Here is a 17,185-nt window from a genome sequence, read left to right as displayed (position 1 = left end):
GGGCTTTTTTTCAGCTGGAATGCGGTGGAACAGAGTTCCGGAACCTCTTGAAAATGGTCACATGGCTGGTGGCCCCGCCCCCTGATCTCCAGACAGAGGGGAGTTTAGATTGCGCTCTGTGACAGAGCAGTGCGGAGGGCAATCTACACTCCCCTCTGTCTGGAGATCAGGGGGCGGGGCCACCAGCCACGTGACCATTTTCGCCAAGGGAAATTTAAACATTTAAAAATTCCCCCCTTGTTCCAGCTGACCCAAAGTGACGTCATTGGCCCTGGGCATGTGCGTGCACTTTGCATGCGCACATGTGGTACCAGGGGCACCACCTCCTGCCAAGAGTTGCTCCCGGTGCTGGCAACCCACTGAGTTCCACCACCTCTTTTCCCAGAAAAAAAGCCCTGGATCTTAATATTAACTTTTAGATTTTAGAATTTTAAATTCTTATGTACAATTTTAGATGGTATTCTGTTTTATAATTGTATTGCTTTTTACTCATTCAATACTTTTATTGTACTGTTTGCTAGTCTTGGACTGTAACAATAAATCTATGAGGTAGGAAGCTGTTTCTCAGCATATCTGTTCCAAAGGGTAACACTCTGCACTATTTCTAGCCTGAGAATTCTCCAGATCTGCATATTTATTCATTTATGTCATTTATAGTCCGCCTTTCTCACTGAGACTCAAGGCGGATTACAAAGTTTGAGATTAGTACAGTCAATGTCAAAGACATTTCAATAAACAGTGGCATAGGGTATATAAATGCACATTTGCAAAGACATAACATCAGCAAAAATCCAATACAGAGTTTAAAAAATGCTGAAATAGAGCGCAAGCAATTTGAAGACTGACATTAAACAACATACAAGTACCCAGTACATAGTCGTATAGAAATAGATAGTACATAAGGCAACAGATAGTACATAGAGCCAGTTTGGTGTAGAGGTTAAGAGCGCGGGGCTCTAATCTGGAGTACAGGGTTTGATTCCTCACTCCTCCATTTGAAGCCAGCTGGGAGCCAAGCTACAAGTGATGCCTTACACAGATTGGACACTTGTCAGCTTACCTCAAGTTTTGATGGGAAATGTAGGCATCCTGGTTTTACAGCTTGGCTCTCCATTACAGCTGCAAGACCAGGATGCCTACATTTCCCATCAAAACTTGAGGGAAGCTGACAAGTGTCCAACCTGTGTCAGGTGTCACTTGTAGCTTGGCTCTGGATGACTTTGGGACAGTCACAGCTTCTAAGAGCTTTCTCAGCCCCACCCACCTCACAGGGTGATTATTGTTGTGGGGATAATAATAACATACTTGGTAAACCACTCTGAGTGGGCATTAAGTTGTCCTGAAGGGCGGTATATAAATCGAATGTTGTTGTTGTAGTAGAAGTGAAATCTGTGGTCCCTATCTCTGTCTCTTTAGCTAAGTGTCTATTTGATACCACATTCTTACAGGTAGCCCTCCTACCTGAGTCAAAAAATCCTCATGAATAATTTGGTTTTGCATTGTTTGTGGAAAGCCAAGAGAGTCCCGATATTTCTACACATCTGAGATAAGTTTCACCATTCCAAAGCCAAGTTATGTTGGGGAAGAGAAACTATCTCTTGTGGCTTTACCACATTGTTTATCCTGTGGAGAGGAGCCGTGGCTCAGTGGTAGAGCATTTGCTTTGTGCACAGAAGGTCCCAAATTCAATCTCTGGGATCTCCAGTTAAGAGGATTAGGTTGTAGGCGATGTGCAAGACATATTGTCGAAGGCTTTCACAGCCGGAGAAAGATGGTTGTTGTGGATTTTCTGGGCTGTATCGCCATGGTCTTGGCATTGTAGTTCCTGACGTTTTGCCAGCAGCTGTGACTGGCATCTTCAGAGGTGCAGCACCGAAAGACAGAGATCTCTCAGTGTCAAACTCTGGAGAAGATGTTAGGTAATTTATATCTACTCCTGAAGGTGGGTTTGGGTTGCGTCATCCTGTAAGAGTTTCCCAAGGTGTGGAATGCTAATGGAATGCTAATGCTTCACTGTATCTTGAGGAGGTTCTTTTGCATATGGATTGGTCCTTGGTATGCTAATTTTATCTGCAGGGCTATTGTAAGATGTAGAGTATTTTGTTAGCCTGGTGTTTTTCAGGACTGGAAACCATGCCCTATTCATTCTTAAAATCTCTTCTTTCTTGTTGAAGTTGTGCTTATGCTTATGAATTTTAATGGCTTCCCTGTGCAATCTGACAAAGTAGTTGGATGTGTTGTCCAGTATTTTAGTGTCCTGGAATAGGATACTGTGTCCTGTTTGAGTTAGGCTATGTTCAGCTGCTGCTGATTTTTCAGGTTGGCCAAGTCTGCAGTGTCTTTCATATTCTTTTATTCTTGTCTGGATGCTACGCTGTGCGATGTAAACTTGTCCACAGCTGCAGGGTATGCTGTATACTCCTGCAGAGGTGAGTGTGTCTCTACTGCAAGACCTCTGCCGATGTGTAAGACCTCTGCCGAATGCCCTGGAGAGCCACTGTCTTAAAAGACCAATGGGCCATAAGGCGCTTTGCACAGAAAAATAGCCTAGCAGAATGAATCTGCAAGATCCGTTGAATGAAAATGAATTATGGCTATTAATCCATAATCGTTGAAAACAGTGGCACAGATGTGTGTTTTTAAAACCCCAGAGGACTAGAGCACCGAGTTGAAAAGCTTTTAAGTAAGACGTAGACTGAAGCGTGTAAGACACGAGGAAAGAACAGAGAAAATTTCAACAACCAAATTCACAAACAAGCAGGCTCTATTTCCGATTCTGAATGATGAGAAATATGCTACTGGGAAAATATTTGGAGCAAATTGCTGTCTTCCTCCATTCCTCCTGTGGCTGTTTAAAAAGAAATTGAGAGAATGTGCCATTGATCTCCCCAGCCCCAAAAATATTTGAAGAAGGGCAGAGAGACCGGAGGATACGTAGGCAAGCGGAATAAAAAATTCACGAGGCTTGACTTTAAAATGTTCTCTTCCAAGTGCTGAATTGTCGTCTTTTGTGGGTGAGGAAAGATGATTCAAATCTTTCTGAAAGCAGTGCGGAGGAAAATCCCGTTAGTAATATTTCAGTAAATTCTGAATTGCTCTTTCAACCTCCCCCCTCCCACCCCCGATTATAGATCTTATGTCAGAAAGTAAATTAAGGAGATTTTTAAAAACCGGGTGGGTGGGATTGAAATACTTTTTAAATTGCTGATGTTTTAATGGATGTTCACATATGTACAAAAAAAATATTTTTTTAATCCACTTTTCCCTAGAGGGAAGAAAATCTGTCATACGCTTTTTCTTATAGCTCACCGCCTTCTATCAGAATTTCTCTTATAAAGGTGCAGTTTCAGAATGGAACTGAACTAACGTTAATTTAAAGATGAAGTATCAGGAAAAAATACCATTCCACATCTTTTTGGTTTATGCATCGGAGAAATATTAGGGCTGCCAGCTCCAGGTTGGGAGATTCCTGGAGGTTTGGGGAGGGGGTTGAATGTGAGGTGGGTGGGATTTGGGGAGAAGAGGAACCTCTGCTGGGTATAATACCATAGAATCCACCATCCAAGGCAGTCATGTTCTCCAGGGGAACTGATCTCTGTTGCTCGGAGATAGCTGTGATTCCAGGAGATCTCCAGCCACCACCTGGAGGCTGGCAACCCTAAATAGTGAAACCAAATTAAAAGCATCAGTACTTTGCAGATATGATGAGCGCAGCTCAATGTTTGAAATGTTACAAGTGGTTTTTTTTCCTCCCTGGATGTATATAGAGCCATTTTTTCCCCTCTCAGACTTTATCCCTTGCGGTAAAATCTTCAGCGTCCTGATATCTTGCACAAGGTATGGCTCTGGGCTTTATATGGCCCAAGATGCCAGAGACTACTTGTCCAAGGCAGGCCCAGTCTGATTCCCTGGCCAATGCTATCCAAGTGATTGCTCATGTACTTCCCATAGGGCCAAGCTACACATGACGAATGACACTTGAACGGCAAGTGGATTGAGTGGAGGGCAAGTGAACAGGGAGAAATACACTTGCCGTTCAAGTGTCATTCGTCATGTGTAGCTTGGTCCTCAGTCACTGGAGATGTGGAAGGCGTGGGCCAGGCCTACATTTACCACTGTCAGATCCAAGCCCAGCCCTGCGGCAACAGTATGAGCCAGGCCTAGGAGGGAATAATTTCACCTTGAAGGCACAGCTGAGATTCTGCACAGCAGCATGTTATAGTCCGGCTGCCTGAGGAAGAAGGTCAGATTGAGGCTTGTTTCTTAGAAAAGAAAGAGAAGTTCTTTATTATAAGAGAACTGCATGCTAGATATGGAAGGCAGAGAGTAAAGGCTTCTGGCTAGCTATCTAAGCTGGGAGGGAGACAGCTTGGAGAAAGCTTGTCCATGGTGGACAGAGGAAGATTTAGAAAGCAAGAAGGGAAGTGACTGGAAGGATGGAAAAAGCAACAGCAATGTGCTTATATACCGCTCTTCTGGACAGGTTAGTTCCTCACGCAGTGAACTAAGTCAGTGTTCTTATTATTCCCACAATGCAGCTGGGGCTGAGAGGAGTGGCTTCCCCAAGGTCACCTGCAGAGCTCATGGCAGGAGTGGGAGTCGAACTAGCAGAATGCAGATTTGCAGTCCGACCGCTTAACTACTATGCTATAGCCCTGCAAATAGCATTTGGGGTAACAAAGAGGCAGCTGCAGGAGCGGACAAAGGAAAGACCAGGAAGCAGCCTATCTATCCCTTTACTGACTCTCTACTGCCATTCCCTGCAGGGTTGCCAACCTCTAGAGGGTGGTTGGAGATCTTTTGGAATTGCAACCAGGCTATAGAGATCAGTCCCACTGGAGAAAATGGCTCCTTTAGAGGGTTGACTCTTTGGCATTATATCCTGCTGAGGTCCCTCCCTTCTATAATCTACACCCTCCCCAGTCGCCACCCCTCATATCTCCAGGAATTTCTCTGCTGGAAGCTAGCAACGGTACCCCCCTGAGACTCTGTTGTCTGTGCTAGCGTTAAGCAACATTGCATAGTCCATTCCTTCCAACACACTTTGCTTCAGGCAGCCAAATACCTTGAACTGGACCAGGTTTAGGGTTATTATTGTTGTTGTTAATTTCATTTCTATACCACCCACAGCCAAAGCTCTCTGGGTGGTTTACAACAGATATAATACAATAAATAAACATTAAAAATAGAATTAATGTAAAATAACATAAAAACATTAAAACAATAAAGGCAATAAAAACAGTTAAGAGAGGCGCACCAAGCTAATCATAACAGGCCCGCGGAATGACCAAGGAAATCTTTAAAGGCCTCTGTAAAGAGGGCTGTCTTAACCTGGAGCCAAAAAGACAGCAAATTAGGTGCCAGGCAGGCTGAGTCAGGTAGGTTGGTCCAAAGACGGGGGGGCCACCACCGAAAAGCCTCTCCCCTTAGTTGCTGCCTCCAAGCATCTCAAGGAGTTGGCACACAGAGGACCGCCCCTGAGGCAGTGTCTGGGTATATTGAGGCTGGGAGAGGTGCTCCAACAGGTATCCTAGTCCAAAACCATATAGGGCTTTGTAGGTTTAACCCAGCCAACCAGTGAGGATGGCTGAGGTTTAGGATTATTACCCTGGATTGAGAAATGTCTCTTTGCAAAGGCTGTTAGTTGTAGGGCATCTGAGAATGGTAGGAGAGCTGATCCTTTTAAAAAAGCTTCCTTTTACTGTCCAAGCGTATCCGACGCAGTTAATCTCTTTGCCTCTTTGGGCCAGGACAATTGCAAAGCTCAGAAGCAGGCCCTGTGCGAGAAGTTTGACCGGATGTGCGTCATTTTGGAAGAGAGGCGGAAGATCATGTTGCAGAGGATCACTTACGAGCAAGAGGAGAAAACCCAGCATCTGAAATCCCTCGCCAAAGAGTGCGGCGACCACATTGAATCTTCCTCCAAGCTGGTGGACACGTCTCTTCAATCGATGGAGGAGCCGCAGATGGCTGTTTTTGTGCAGGTGTAGTAACTGAGAGCTGGGCGGGTGGAAGGGCTGGATGAGAACATGCATACAAAAACAGTCGATTCCACTGTTTGGAAGGGATACGGTGAAGGAAGTTGCCAAACAGCCATGAGCAGGTTGACAAACGGTCCATCGAAAACTCGCCTCCTGGTTCACAAACCAGCGGATTTTCGAGCCTCTTCGGGTGATCGTGAGAATGGCATTTCAGGCCCTTTCCTGTGCTGATCAGCTCTACAATGTAATGGTAAAGTTCAAGGCTTTGGAAGCAGCTTGCCAGTCTTTTATTATTTTATTAAATTTATAACCAGCTCTCCCTGCAAGCGGGCTCAGAGCAAGTTACATCAATCAATAAAATCACAGTAAAATACGTTAAGCACGTTTAAATACATTAAAACCAGGGCTTTTTTCCAGGGGGAACGGAGTTCCGGCACCTCTTGAAAATACTCGGCAATAGTGCTTGAAAATAATATGATTTCAAAGAATCCCGTGTGTTTCTTCCCCATTTCCCTCTTGAGAGTTCCGCCACCTCGCTTCCCAGAAAAAAAACCCTGATTAAAATATAAAAATCAGTGCAAGAAGGCACTGTAATTCTTTACAACAACCTATAGACCAAACCCAACCTAGTACATCCCAGGGGACGGGTGCTAGCATACCTGGAGCCATTTTTCTCTGAAAGGGCTATGTACGTGCTTTTAAAAAAGAATCACAATTCTGAATTCAGAAAGACCTAATTATATGCTGGGAAGAGCCGGATTCTATAATGAGCATTATATTGATTTCTAATCCAATAAAAAAAAATTTTTTTTTAAAAATGTGCCACCCCTGCAGGGTGGAATCCTTGCTTAGCAGTATCCCCTTCCCCACCTCCTGTCTTCTGAGATTTCACCTTTGCAATCCATTCCTTTTTGGTCACTGCCCCGTGCTGTGAAGCAGCATTCTGGAGTGGGTTTGTAAGGCACTGGTACCAGAGGCATGCCATGTCGCTCATAAGACCATTCTGTTCTGCTGGGCTTTCTCTTGAGGTGTGCAAGTCCTGGCTTAAGACTTCTGCTGGGCAACACACCTCTCTAGTACATTTTTACCCCAACCTCCCGCCAAGAAACTCGACTCAGCAAAATGATACCCTCTTCTTTATTTTCTCACAACAACCCTGTGAGCTGACAAAGGTCTCCCAGAAAGCTTCAAGGCAGAGGGGCCATTTGAACTCAGGTCTCCCAAAGCATAATTTGACATCTTGTCAGTTTGGTGTAGTGATTAAGAGCAGCAGAACTGTAATCTGGAGAGCCAGGTTTTATTCCCCACTCCTCCGCTTGAAACCAGCTGGGTGGCCTTGGGCCAGCCCCACCCACCTCACAGGGTGATTGTTGTGGGGATAAAAATGACATACTTTGTAAACCACTGGGCTTTAAGTTGTCCTGAAGGGCGGCATAGAAATTGAATGTTGTTTATTGTTGTTGTTGTTGTTGTTGTTAATGACTATAACACACTGGCAATAAGCATTGCAGTCACTGTATGTGTGTTTGGACTTTACGGATCTAGATTGCAAATCTTTGTATTATTTTTGTAGCTTACTAATTTTATTTATTGAAAACATCTGTATGCAACCTTTCTACCCAAAACAGGGTCCCCAAGGCAGTGGACTTGGGTTTGCTAGCCTCGTGGTCATATTTGTAAGCTGCCTTGGGCAGAGTAGGAAAGGCCGGACATAAATATTTTAAATAACAAATAAAACAAGTGCCTTTTCTGACTCAGCTCATGAAAATAATAAGCAAAGAGGCTGTCTTTCCCAGGTGCCTTTCGAACTGCTGACTTTCATTCTTGTCTCCTCTCTCTCTCTCTCTCTCTCTTTTTTCCTGCATTAGAACGCCAAAGTCCTCATCCGCAAGTAAGTCTCCTGTTTTGTCCTAATGCTCCCACTTCTCTAACCCTTGTCCCTTTTTTATTTGCTAAGGGCAAAGCTGCCCTCAGGGACTCTGTTGCCTTGCCTTGCCAGGATTTTAGATATAGCACAAAAGAGTGGGAAACTGCAGCAGGAAATACATGCAAATATACCCAGTGAAAAGCATGTAATATCATGGCATCACTCTCTTAAAGGGCAATACGCCCGATCAATTGTTCAATCAATAAACAAGAGAATCGTACAATTATATTCACAAATGGTAACTGCCAAAATAAACCAATATAATTATACGATAGGTACTCTATACCAAATGTCCAAGGATCAAAACAAAAGTCTTCTATGTGGCATGAGCCGCCAGTTCATTCAACAGGTACAGCGTAGATCCAAGATGGAGGTCAAAAGTTAGTATCCTTCGGGTAAGTGTCCAATTTACATAGAAATTTATATAGAAACTTGAATAGAAGAATTCTTGATTTAAATGTACTGATGGTATGCTGCTTTTTTTGCAGGTGTGGAAAGTAAACGGGTCGCCCAAGACATCACCTATCCGCCCGACGTACATGTTTATTGCTCAAACAATTGCCCAGGCGTATTGCCCTTTAAGAGAGTGATTCCATGATATTAAATGCTTTCCACTGGGTATATTTGCCTGTCTTTCCTCCTGCGGTTCCCCCCTCTTTTCTACTAGTACTTTTGCGGAGGATAGCCTCTTCTTTTTATTTCAGGATTTTAGAAATGGCTCAGAGCTGCAAGCTCAACCCTCTGGAGTCTGGGTATGACAACATGGAGCACTACACGGTGGATTTCAACGCTGAGGAACGAGTCCTCTATCAGCTGGATTTCGTCAAAGGTGGGAAGAAAACACCTCCAGAAGCCCAGGTTGCAAATCTTCCAAGTGAGAGGGTTTTAATAAGTTTAGGTACTCTCGAAAGCTTACTCTCCGAAAATCTTGTTGGCCTCTTAGGTGCCGCTGGACCAAAATCCAATAAGTTTAGGATTGATTTGTTAGTTAATTGATTTCACTTATACCCTGCCTTTCTCCCCAGCGGGGACCCAAAGCGGCTTACATCCTTCTCCTCTCCTCCATTTTGTCTTTGCAAACAACCCAGTGAGGTAGGTTAGGCTGAGAGCAGAACCACAAGTGACAAAAGGCACGGATTGGACACTTGTCAGCTTCCCTCAAGTTTTGATGGGAAATGTAGGCAGCTTGGCGGAATGCTGGATAAGTGACAGTTGAAAAGTCCATTGGACAACAGTCAGAGAGCCAAGCTGCAAGACCAGGACGCCTACATTTCCCATCAACACTTGAGGGAAGCTGACAAGTGTCCAATCTGTGCCTTTTGTCACCTGTGGTTCTGCTCCGAGAGGGGACGACTGGCCCAAAGTCACCTAGCAAGCCTCCATAGCAGAGGCTTAGAATCTTCAGGAATCTTCAGGAAGACGTCAATCGTGGGGGACGGTTTCAAGAAAAAAGCTTATCAAAGCATTTGAGTGACTAGCAACAAAGCCCATTGTGTGAAAAAAAAATACAACGGGCTCTAGAAAACGGTTGAGGGCCATTTTTTAAATTTTTCATGAAACATAACAATCAGTCATCAATGGGGAAAGATTTCTTTGTATACAATGTTTTTTGTAAAGTTTTCGGCTGAATTGGGCAGTAACTTGCCGTGCTCTGGTCCATGGACAATAGTGCTTACTCCAAGGAAACTGCCTTCGGGATTGCAGCCTAGGCACTCCTCCCGTGCCTCCCCTCAGCACCCTCCTGCTCTGGCCTCGAGGCTGCTGTGAAGTGCCCGCTTGCTGCGTGGAGGAGTGCTCAGGCTGTCGATTCACTGGTCCCCTTGCTGGTGGCAAGTGGGTGCTTCACAGCGGCCTCGAGGCCAGAGTCGTTGGCAATGTGCCTGTGCGAGAATAAAAAGTGAGTCATCGCCAGTACGGCTTGCCTTTTGTATAGTAGGAAGTAAGATGGTTGTTGGGGAGATATTGCTTGGGCAGACAATTATGAGTCTGTATTGCCCTCAGAGAAGAAGCCTCGAATGTGTTTCTCTTCTAGACAGAGTAGAGCATTAGTCTTCAGTCCAAGGGTGGGGATATTCATATCTTTCACCTGCCAGATCACCAGTCCCTGTAGAGTTGCACTCTTTGGCCGTTTTCACACGTCTTACCGGCTCCGGTATGCCACGCAAAGCTCCCACAAGGACAGCGTCTTCCTGGTGCGATTTCACGGTTCTCGCGCAAAATCGCGCCAGGAAGACACTGTCCTTGCAGGAGCTTTGCGCGACATACCAGAGCCGGTAGGACGTGTGAAAATGGCCTTTCTTTTACTGTTTTTTTAAAAAGGGCCTGCTACTAGTCTGCAGGCACAGACAGGATCCCTCCCAGCCTCTCTTTGCATGTAAACTGAGTTGTTGCCAACACAACCCGGCGTCAGTGACAACTCTTCAAGTGCAATTGCAAATCCCCGGTGAGTAGCAGAATACTGGTGTTAGTTGAGATGAAAAAGAAGTGTTTACCTTCTGAAAAAGCAATTACAGAAGGGAGGAAAATGGCGCATACATGCGGTAGAAAAATCAGCAGCTCTCCCGTTTCCAAGTGGGATGAGAAAAAAGCTCTGCATCTAAAAAGTTAAAGACTCCAAAGGCAGCGGCATACGTATTTATTTTATTTTTATTTGTGCTATTTATAGTCTTCCTCTCTCGCTGAGACTCAAGATGGATTACGCAGTGTAGGTCAACAAGATCAACAGCTGGGACAATCAATAAACATTCAATGAACAATACAATAGGATAAGGATTGTAGGAATTTGAAAACACACACACACATATATGAGAGTAAAATAGAATCAAAGCAGAAAAGGGGAAAAATAGCTGTGAAAACTAAGAAACCAATCAAGAGCAGCCTAAAGCAGACAAAAAATCTGATACTTTGACCGACCCAGAACAAAGATACAAAGTCAGAACAAAGATACAAAGCCGTATTTATTATATAACAATTCTAACAGTATCCCATATATTCAGATTCATATGAAAAGTATAGATGCCAGTTATTCAAAATTCCTATGTACATCTAAAAAAAAATCTCTGTTCAATGAAGTGCTGGTGCCTATTGATACATCACAAAAGGTACAATAAATAGTCAGATACAATTGATTACAGAAAACCAATTTTTAGGAAAAAAAGTTGATAAATATTCACAGATGAACAATTGTATCTTAGAGAGTCCAAGTTGATTCACAATTCCTTTTGAAGTAAATCCGATCAATTAATGACGACGACAACGTTAGATTTATATACCGCCCTTCAGGACAACTTAACACCCACTCAGAGTGGTTACAAAGTATGTTATTATTATCCCCACGATAATCACTCTGTGAGGTGGGTGGGGCTGAGAGAGCTCTGAAAGAGCTGAACCAAAGTTACCCAGCTGGCTTCAAGTGGAGGAGTGGGGAATCAAACCTGGCTCTCCAGATTAGAGTCCTGCCGCTCTTAACCACTACACCAAACTGGCTTTCAATTATGGCCATGATGAGTGATCTGGTGGGTTTCCCCGTTCCAAGCCATGTTTTTCTGAGTAATCACAAATAATAAATGTCATACACAATTACATACAGCACTTCTGCAGCATCATCAACAGTATGGTTTGTACAGTGAATATTGAGTAGAAGCACATTGTGAATATTGAGTAGGAGCATTACAGCAACTGATAGTACACAGTAGTATAGTCTACTGTCCCCACCCCTTTCCAACACATCTCCCTGAACCATTTCCTTACATCACAAGTCCTATTGCCTACAATCAACCAGTACAAGGTGGCTACTTTAAGCTGCTCAACAAAGATGCTGCCTCTCTGCAATGAGATGTTCATTATTAGCCCCCCACTAGGGGAAGGGTCTGTGGCTTGGTGGCTTTGCTCGTAGACTGTCCCAGATGCAATCTATCGCAGCTCCAGTTAAAATGTGGAAGATCCTAGAGAACTGCTGCTGTCAGTCAGAGTAGAACAAGCTGAGCTTGGTAGGCCGGTAGTCTGACCAACTCAGTATGTATGATCTCACCCCAAACTGCCATTTCCACAAACAGGTTAACCCTTGCTTTCCCCCTGTAGTGTATATGAATTGCTTTGCTTATGAAGCAGTAGGGATTGGGCAGAGTTCTCAGCTGCATCTAGGATTTTGGTGAGCCAGTTTGGTGTAGTGGTTAAGAGCGGCAGGACTCTAATTTGGAAAGCCAGGTTTGATTCCCCACTCCTCTGCTTGAAGCCAGCTGGGTGACCTTGGGTCCGTCACAACTCTCTCAGAGCTCTCTCAGCCCCCACACACCTCACAGGGTGATTGTCATGAGGATAATGATAACACACTTTGTAAACTGCTCTGAGTCCTGAAGGGCAGTATATAAATTGAATGTTGTTGTTGTTATTTTGGAACACCGAATTCCCAACTAGCAGGAAAAAACTGACCTTCGGTCCATCTCAGGAGGCTGCTATGCATGGAAAACCACCAGGAGGCCCTAGTACTTTGCCCTTCATCCTGCAATTGAATTTATTCCTTTTCTAGTTGAAGAAGAGCCCGAACCGACAACCGAGGAAGACGGGGCCTGCGGAGAGGCTGAAGACCCATTGGCAGACTCTTGGACAGGGGCTGGTGAGGAGAGAGACGACCCTGAGGGCTTCGTTGCCTTGGGAAAGGAGGAGCAGGCCCCAGGAGCTCTTATAACAAGTGACGATCTGGCCGGTGTGGTCAGTGGAGTGGAAGGACAAGCGGTGCCCCCGTCACCTCTATCTGGGGCAGAAGGCCAGGCTGGCACAGAAGGCGCCACGTGGGCCTCTCAGCAGGTAAAGAGAGATCCCAGACTCATGCAATAGATGACCTGAAAAGCAGGAGACATGCTGTAGAAGGTTTGGTTCTGTCCTTAACCAAAGCGGTTGTAAGATTTATTGGTATCTGGGGTTAAGGCTATAACTAGCTAGATCTCCGGAGAGGGCATCTTGAGGTCTGCTGTGTTCCTAGTAGCCCATCCTATTTTTCTTAAAAAGCAGTTAAGCTCTTTGTAAGGAGCCCTGACCTGGGTAGCCCAGGGGAGCCTGATCTCATCACATTTCAGAAGCTAAGCAGGGTCAGCCTTGGTTAGTAATTGGATGGGAGACCTCCAAGGAAGACCAGGGTTTCAGATCTAGGCAATGGCAGGCCACCTCTGTTAGTCTCTTGCCATGAAAACCCCGCCAGGGGTTGCCATCAGTCAGCTATGACTCGAGGGCACTCTCCACCACCCCTACGCATAATAAAGCCCCCAAAGGGTCATTTGAAATGTCTTGATCTCTGAGAGCCAGTGTTTGGAGTGTCAAACTAGGATCTGGGATCAAATCCCCATTCTGCTATGAAGTTCTCTGCGTGACCTTGGGCCAGCCACTCTCTCTCTCTTCACCTACCTCACAGGGTTGTTGTAAAGATAAAATGGGGAAGGGAGAACCGTGTATGCTTCTCTGAGATCTTTGGAGGAAGGGTGGGATATGGTCTTCTTTTTGGCTCAGGAGTCTCAGGACTGAATTGGCTTCCTTCCCCAATGAGGGAGGAACTCAAAGCCACCTTAGATGCTGCCCTTCAGTGCATGACTACTGCAGAAAATGGCAGCCACATGGGATCCTCCCGCTCCAATCCGCTAACACCTGGACCAAGAAGCTTTCTGATGATGCAAGGGGCTGGCAGAAGAACCCCTGGAATCAGCAGAAGGCTCCATGGGGTATAGGAATGTACTACCATTAGCGTCATTCAGTTTTTAGATCCAGAGGATTTAGTCTGTAGTTGCAAAATAGTAAAGATTCCAGTAGCACCTTTTAGACTAACCGACTTTATTGTAGCATAAGCTTTCGAGAAACACAGTTCTCTTCGTCAGAGGCATCTGACTAAGAGAGCTGTGGTTCTCGAAAGCTTACGCTACAATAAAGTTGGTTAAAGGTGCTACTGAACTCTTTACTATTAGTCAATTTTTAAAACTTTTAAAGTTTTGCTTCATTTATACTCAGCTTTCTGACCAACGGGGACCCAAAGCAACTGATATCCTTCTCCTCTTCTCCATTTTATCCTCCATTTTACGAGGTATATTAGGCTGAGAGTGTGTGTAACTGGCCCAAGATCACCCAATGAGCTTCCATGGCAGAACAAGGACTCGAACCCAGGTCACTCAGATCAGAGTTCTGTCAGTGTTGGGACTTCGTAGCAGAGTAAATAAAAATGCACAGCAGAAATGAGCAGCACAGACACTTGCGTGTTTTAGCGTCTACAAAAGAAAGTTTACTACACGTAAAGGTAAAGAGGTTAGAATAGAAAGTAAAATAACAATGGATGGCTAACTAAGCTCCATCTTGTTCCTTTGCTCTCCCTAACGCCTACATTTCCACATCTCTCTGGTCTAACTGCAACTAGATACTGTATTTGATCTCTGAGTACCTGCAGGAATGTTGATTGCGCCCCAATAAAACTGATCACCCAATAGTCAATCTTAGGGTCACCTCATTGAGCGTAAACCTCCGCTTTTCTCTGGCAGGAAGAACTACTCAGACATCTAATTGGCCCTATGCAAACTAGCCATCTCTAGCTAAAACATAATCATCAGCTTAACTCTTTCATGACAGAAGGGGGCGACGCTTGCTAAAAACCCAACAGTCGCTTTAGCCACTATGCCACACTGCCTCTCAGGATCCGGTCTCTTAATTCCTTTTTTGAAAAATTTTTATTGGGTTAGAACATTTTTATTTTTACATTACAGTCAATTTTCCCCTAATTTTTCGTTTCTAACCCCCTCCCTTTCCCCCCCTTTTGTTGACTTCCAACAGCTTTCCCACCCTCTGTCCCTTTTCCCTTGCTTCTATTAAATTCCTCTGTCTAAAACAGATATACATTCTCCATTATATTAAGCAGTACATCTTTAACTCCTTTACTTATTATACACCCAAACTATACGTCTTTAGATAAACAATTTATCCCGTTTTCCAGTTTTGAATATTTCTATATAAACCTATATATCATAGACCATAAAAATTTCCCACATTTAAATCAAACAATTTGATTTGTTCTCTATATATTACTCATTTCAACTTTTTATGGTAATTCTATATAACTCCTCGCATAATCAATCAATTTAACTCTTCTGTACATTCAGTTTGGTGCATATAAATCTTATCAAAGAAAGAAAATATTATTATTTACTCAATCCTCATGTTTAAACCTTATCATTAATTATTCTCTATCAATGTTCTATCAGTTAACCTATACATATCTATATATATCTCAATCAATTAATCTAACTGCTTATAAATTCACATTTCTCTTCCACCCCCGGTAAAGTCACCCCTCTCTTTTATACTTTTATTATACTTCAGTAGTTCTCAAACTGCCACAGTTTTCCTCCCACCTCCCATTTCTTCTCCAGATATTGTTTCAGCTTCTCCCAGTCTGTGTTAAACTGCCCTGAGTCCAGATCTCTCAGTTTTCTTGTCATCTTGTCCATTTCAGCCATATACAGCAATTTGTAAATCCAATCTTCAATAGTTGGCACTTCTTGTACTTTCCATTTCTGCGCGTACAAAAGTCTAGCTGCTGCAGTCATATAAAAAATCAACGTCCTATGATGGGCTGGAATTCCCTCCATTCCCAAGTTTAGCAGCAGGAGTTCTGGGTTCTTATTTATTTGAAACTGTAAAATTTCACTCATTTCTCTTATTATTTCCCCCCAGAACTGCCTAGCTACCTCACACGACCACCACATATGATAGAGGGAGCCCTCATGTTTCTTACATTTCCAGCATTTATTAGAAGTATTCAAGTTCCCTAGCGCAATCTTCTTTGGTGTCATGTACCAACGATAGATCATTTTGAAAATGTTCTCTTTAATATTAATGCATGTCGTTGTCTTCATTGTAGTTTTCCACAAGTATTCCCATGCCTCCATTGTTATTTCTTTATTGAAATTTATAGCCCATTTCACCATCTGTGTTTTAACTATCTCATCCTCAGTATACCATTTCAACAGTACTTGGTATACCTTGGATATTCTTTTCTTGTCTTCTTTAAGAAGGGTCTGCTCTAGTTCCGAGTTCTCTGTTCGTATGCCCCCTTTTGCAAAGTCCGAGTTGTATAAGTCTCTAATCTGTCTATACTGGAACCAATCATAGTTAGGTGATAGTTCCTCTTGCGTCTTTATTCTAAGTTTAGATACTTCAATCTTAGTTATTTCTTTGTACGTTAAACATTGTTGTTCATTATCCACAGCTCTCGGATCTATCACCTCATATGGAACCACCCACAAGGGGGTTCCCTCTTGTAGGTAAGTTCTGTACTTCTTCCAGATTGTATATAGACTTCTCCTTACAAAATGATGCAGGAACATCGAGTTGACCTTTACTTTGTCATGCCATAGGTATGCGTGCCATCCAAAAAATTTTTTATATCCCTCTAGGGCTAATAGTTTCTTATTCTTTAATGTCATCCAGTCTTTTAGCCAAACTAGGCAGATTGCATCATGGTAAAGTCTCAGATTGGGCAGTTGCATTCCGCCTCTCTCCTTTGCGTCTTGTAGAACTTTTACTTTCACTCGAGGCTTCTTGCCTGCCCAAACAAAATCTGATATTTTCCTCTGCCACTTTTCAAATTGTTTAGAGTCTCTGATGATTGGTATTGTCTGTAACAAAAACATTACTCTTGGTAACACATTCATCTTAACTGCTGCAATCCTGCCCAACCATGACAGATTCAGTCTATTCCATTTGATCAAGTCTCTCTCTATCTGAGTCCATAATTTTTCATAGTTGTTCTTGAACAAATCTATATTTTTTGCAGTCAGCTCAACTCCCAAATATTTCACCTTACTAGTTACTTCACAGTCCGTTGTTTCCATTAACAATTGTTGTTTCTGCTTAGTCATGTTTTTACATAGTATCTTTGACTTCTTTTTATTAATGAAGAAACCTGCCAAGTCACCAAACTCCTTGATCTTATCTATCACTTTTGGCATGTTCTCCAATGGATCTTCTACAATTAACATTATGTCATCTGCAAATGCTCTGACCTTGTATGAATAGTCCTTTATTTTTATTCCTCGTATTTCCTCGTCTTGTCGTATTTGTATCATCAGAATCTCCAATACTAATATGAACAACAATGGAGATAACGGGCAACCTTGTCTTGTTCCTTTACTAATCGTCAATTTCTTGGTCAGTTCATCATTCACTACGATTGCTGCAGTCTGGTCCCTATATATTTCTTTAATTGCTCTGATGAATCTTTCTCCCAATTGTAGCTTTTCCATAG

At 43.4% G+C, this 17,185-nt stretch overlaps 1 protein-coding gene across 3 annotated transcripts in view; it reads left to right on the top strand.

The window, feature by feature from the left end:
- LOC129331397 (tripartite motif-containing protein 54-like) overlaps positions 1-17,185 on the top strand; it is a 60,006-nt gene that overhangs the window by 21,355 nt on the left and 21,466 nt on the right. For all 3 annotated transcript variants that reach the window (XM_054981935.1, XM_054981933.1, XM_054981934.1), the window contains exons 5-8: positions 5,751-5,984; positions 7,850-7,872; positions 8,613-8,737; positions 12,437-12,714. In XM_054981935.1, coding sequence (XP_054837910.1) covers positions 5,751-5,984; positions 7,850-7,872; positions 8,613-8,737; positions 12,437-12,714 — 660 coding nt within the window. The remainder of the gene's footprint in view (positions 1-5,750; positions 5,985-7,849; positions 7,873-8,612; positions 8,738-12,436; positions 12,715-17,185) is intronic.

This window comes from Eublepharis macularius, chromosome 5 (genome assembly GCF_028583425.1).
Source record: "Eublepharis macularius isolate TG4126 chromosome 5, MPM_Emac_v1.0, whole genome shotgun sequence".
NCBI classification, from domain to species: Eukaryota; Metazoa; Chordata; class Lepidosauria; order Squamata; family Eublepharidae; genus Eublepharis; species Eublepharis macularius.
Note: the sequence above shows the minus strand (reverse complement) of the source record. Positions and strands in the feature narration are given on the sequence as shown.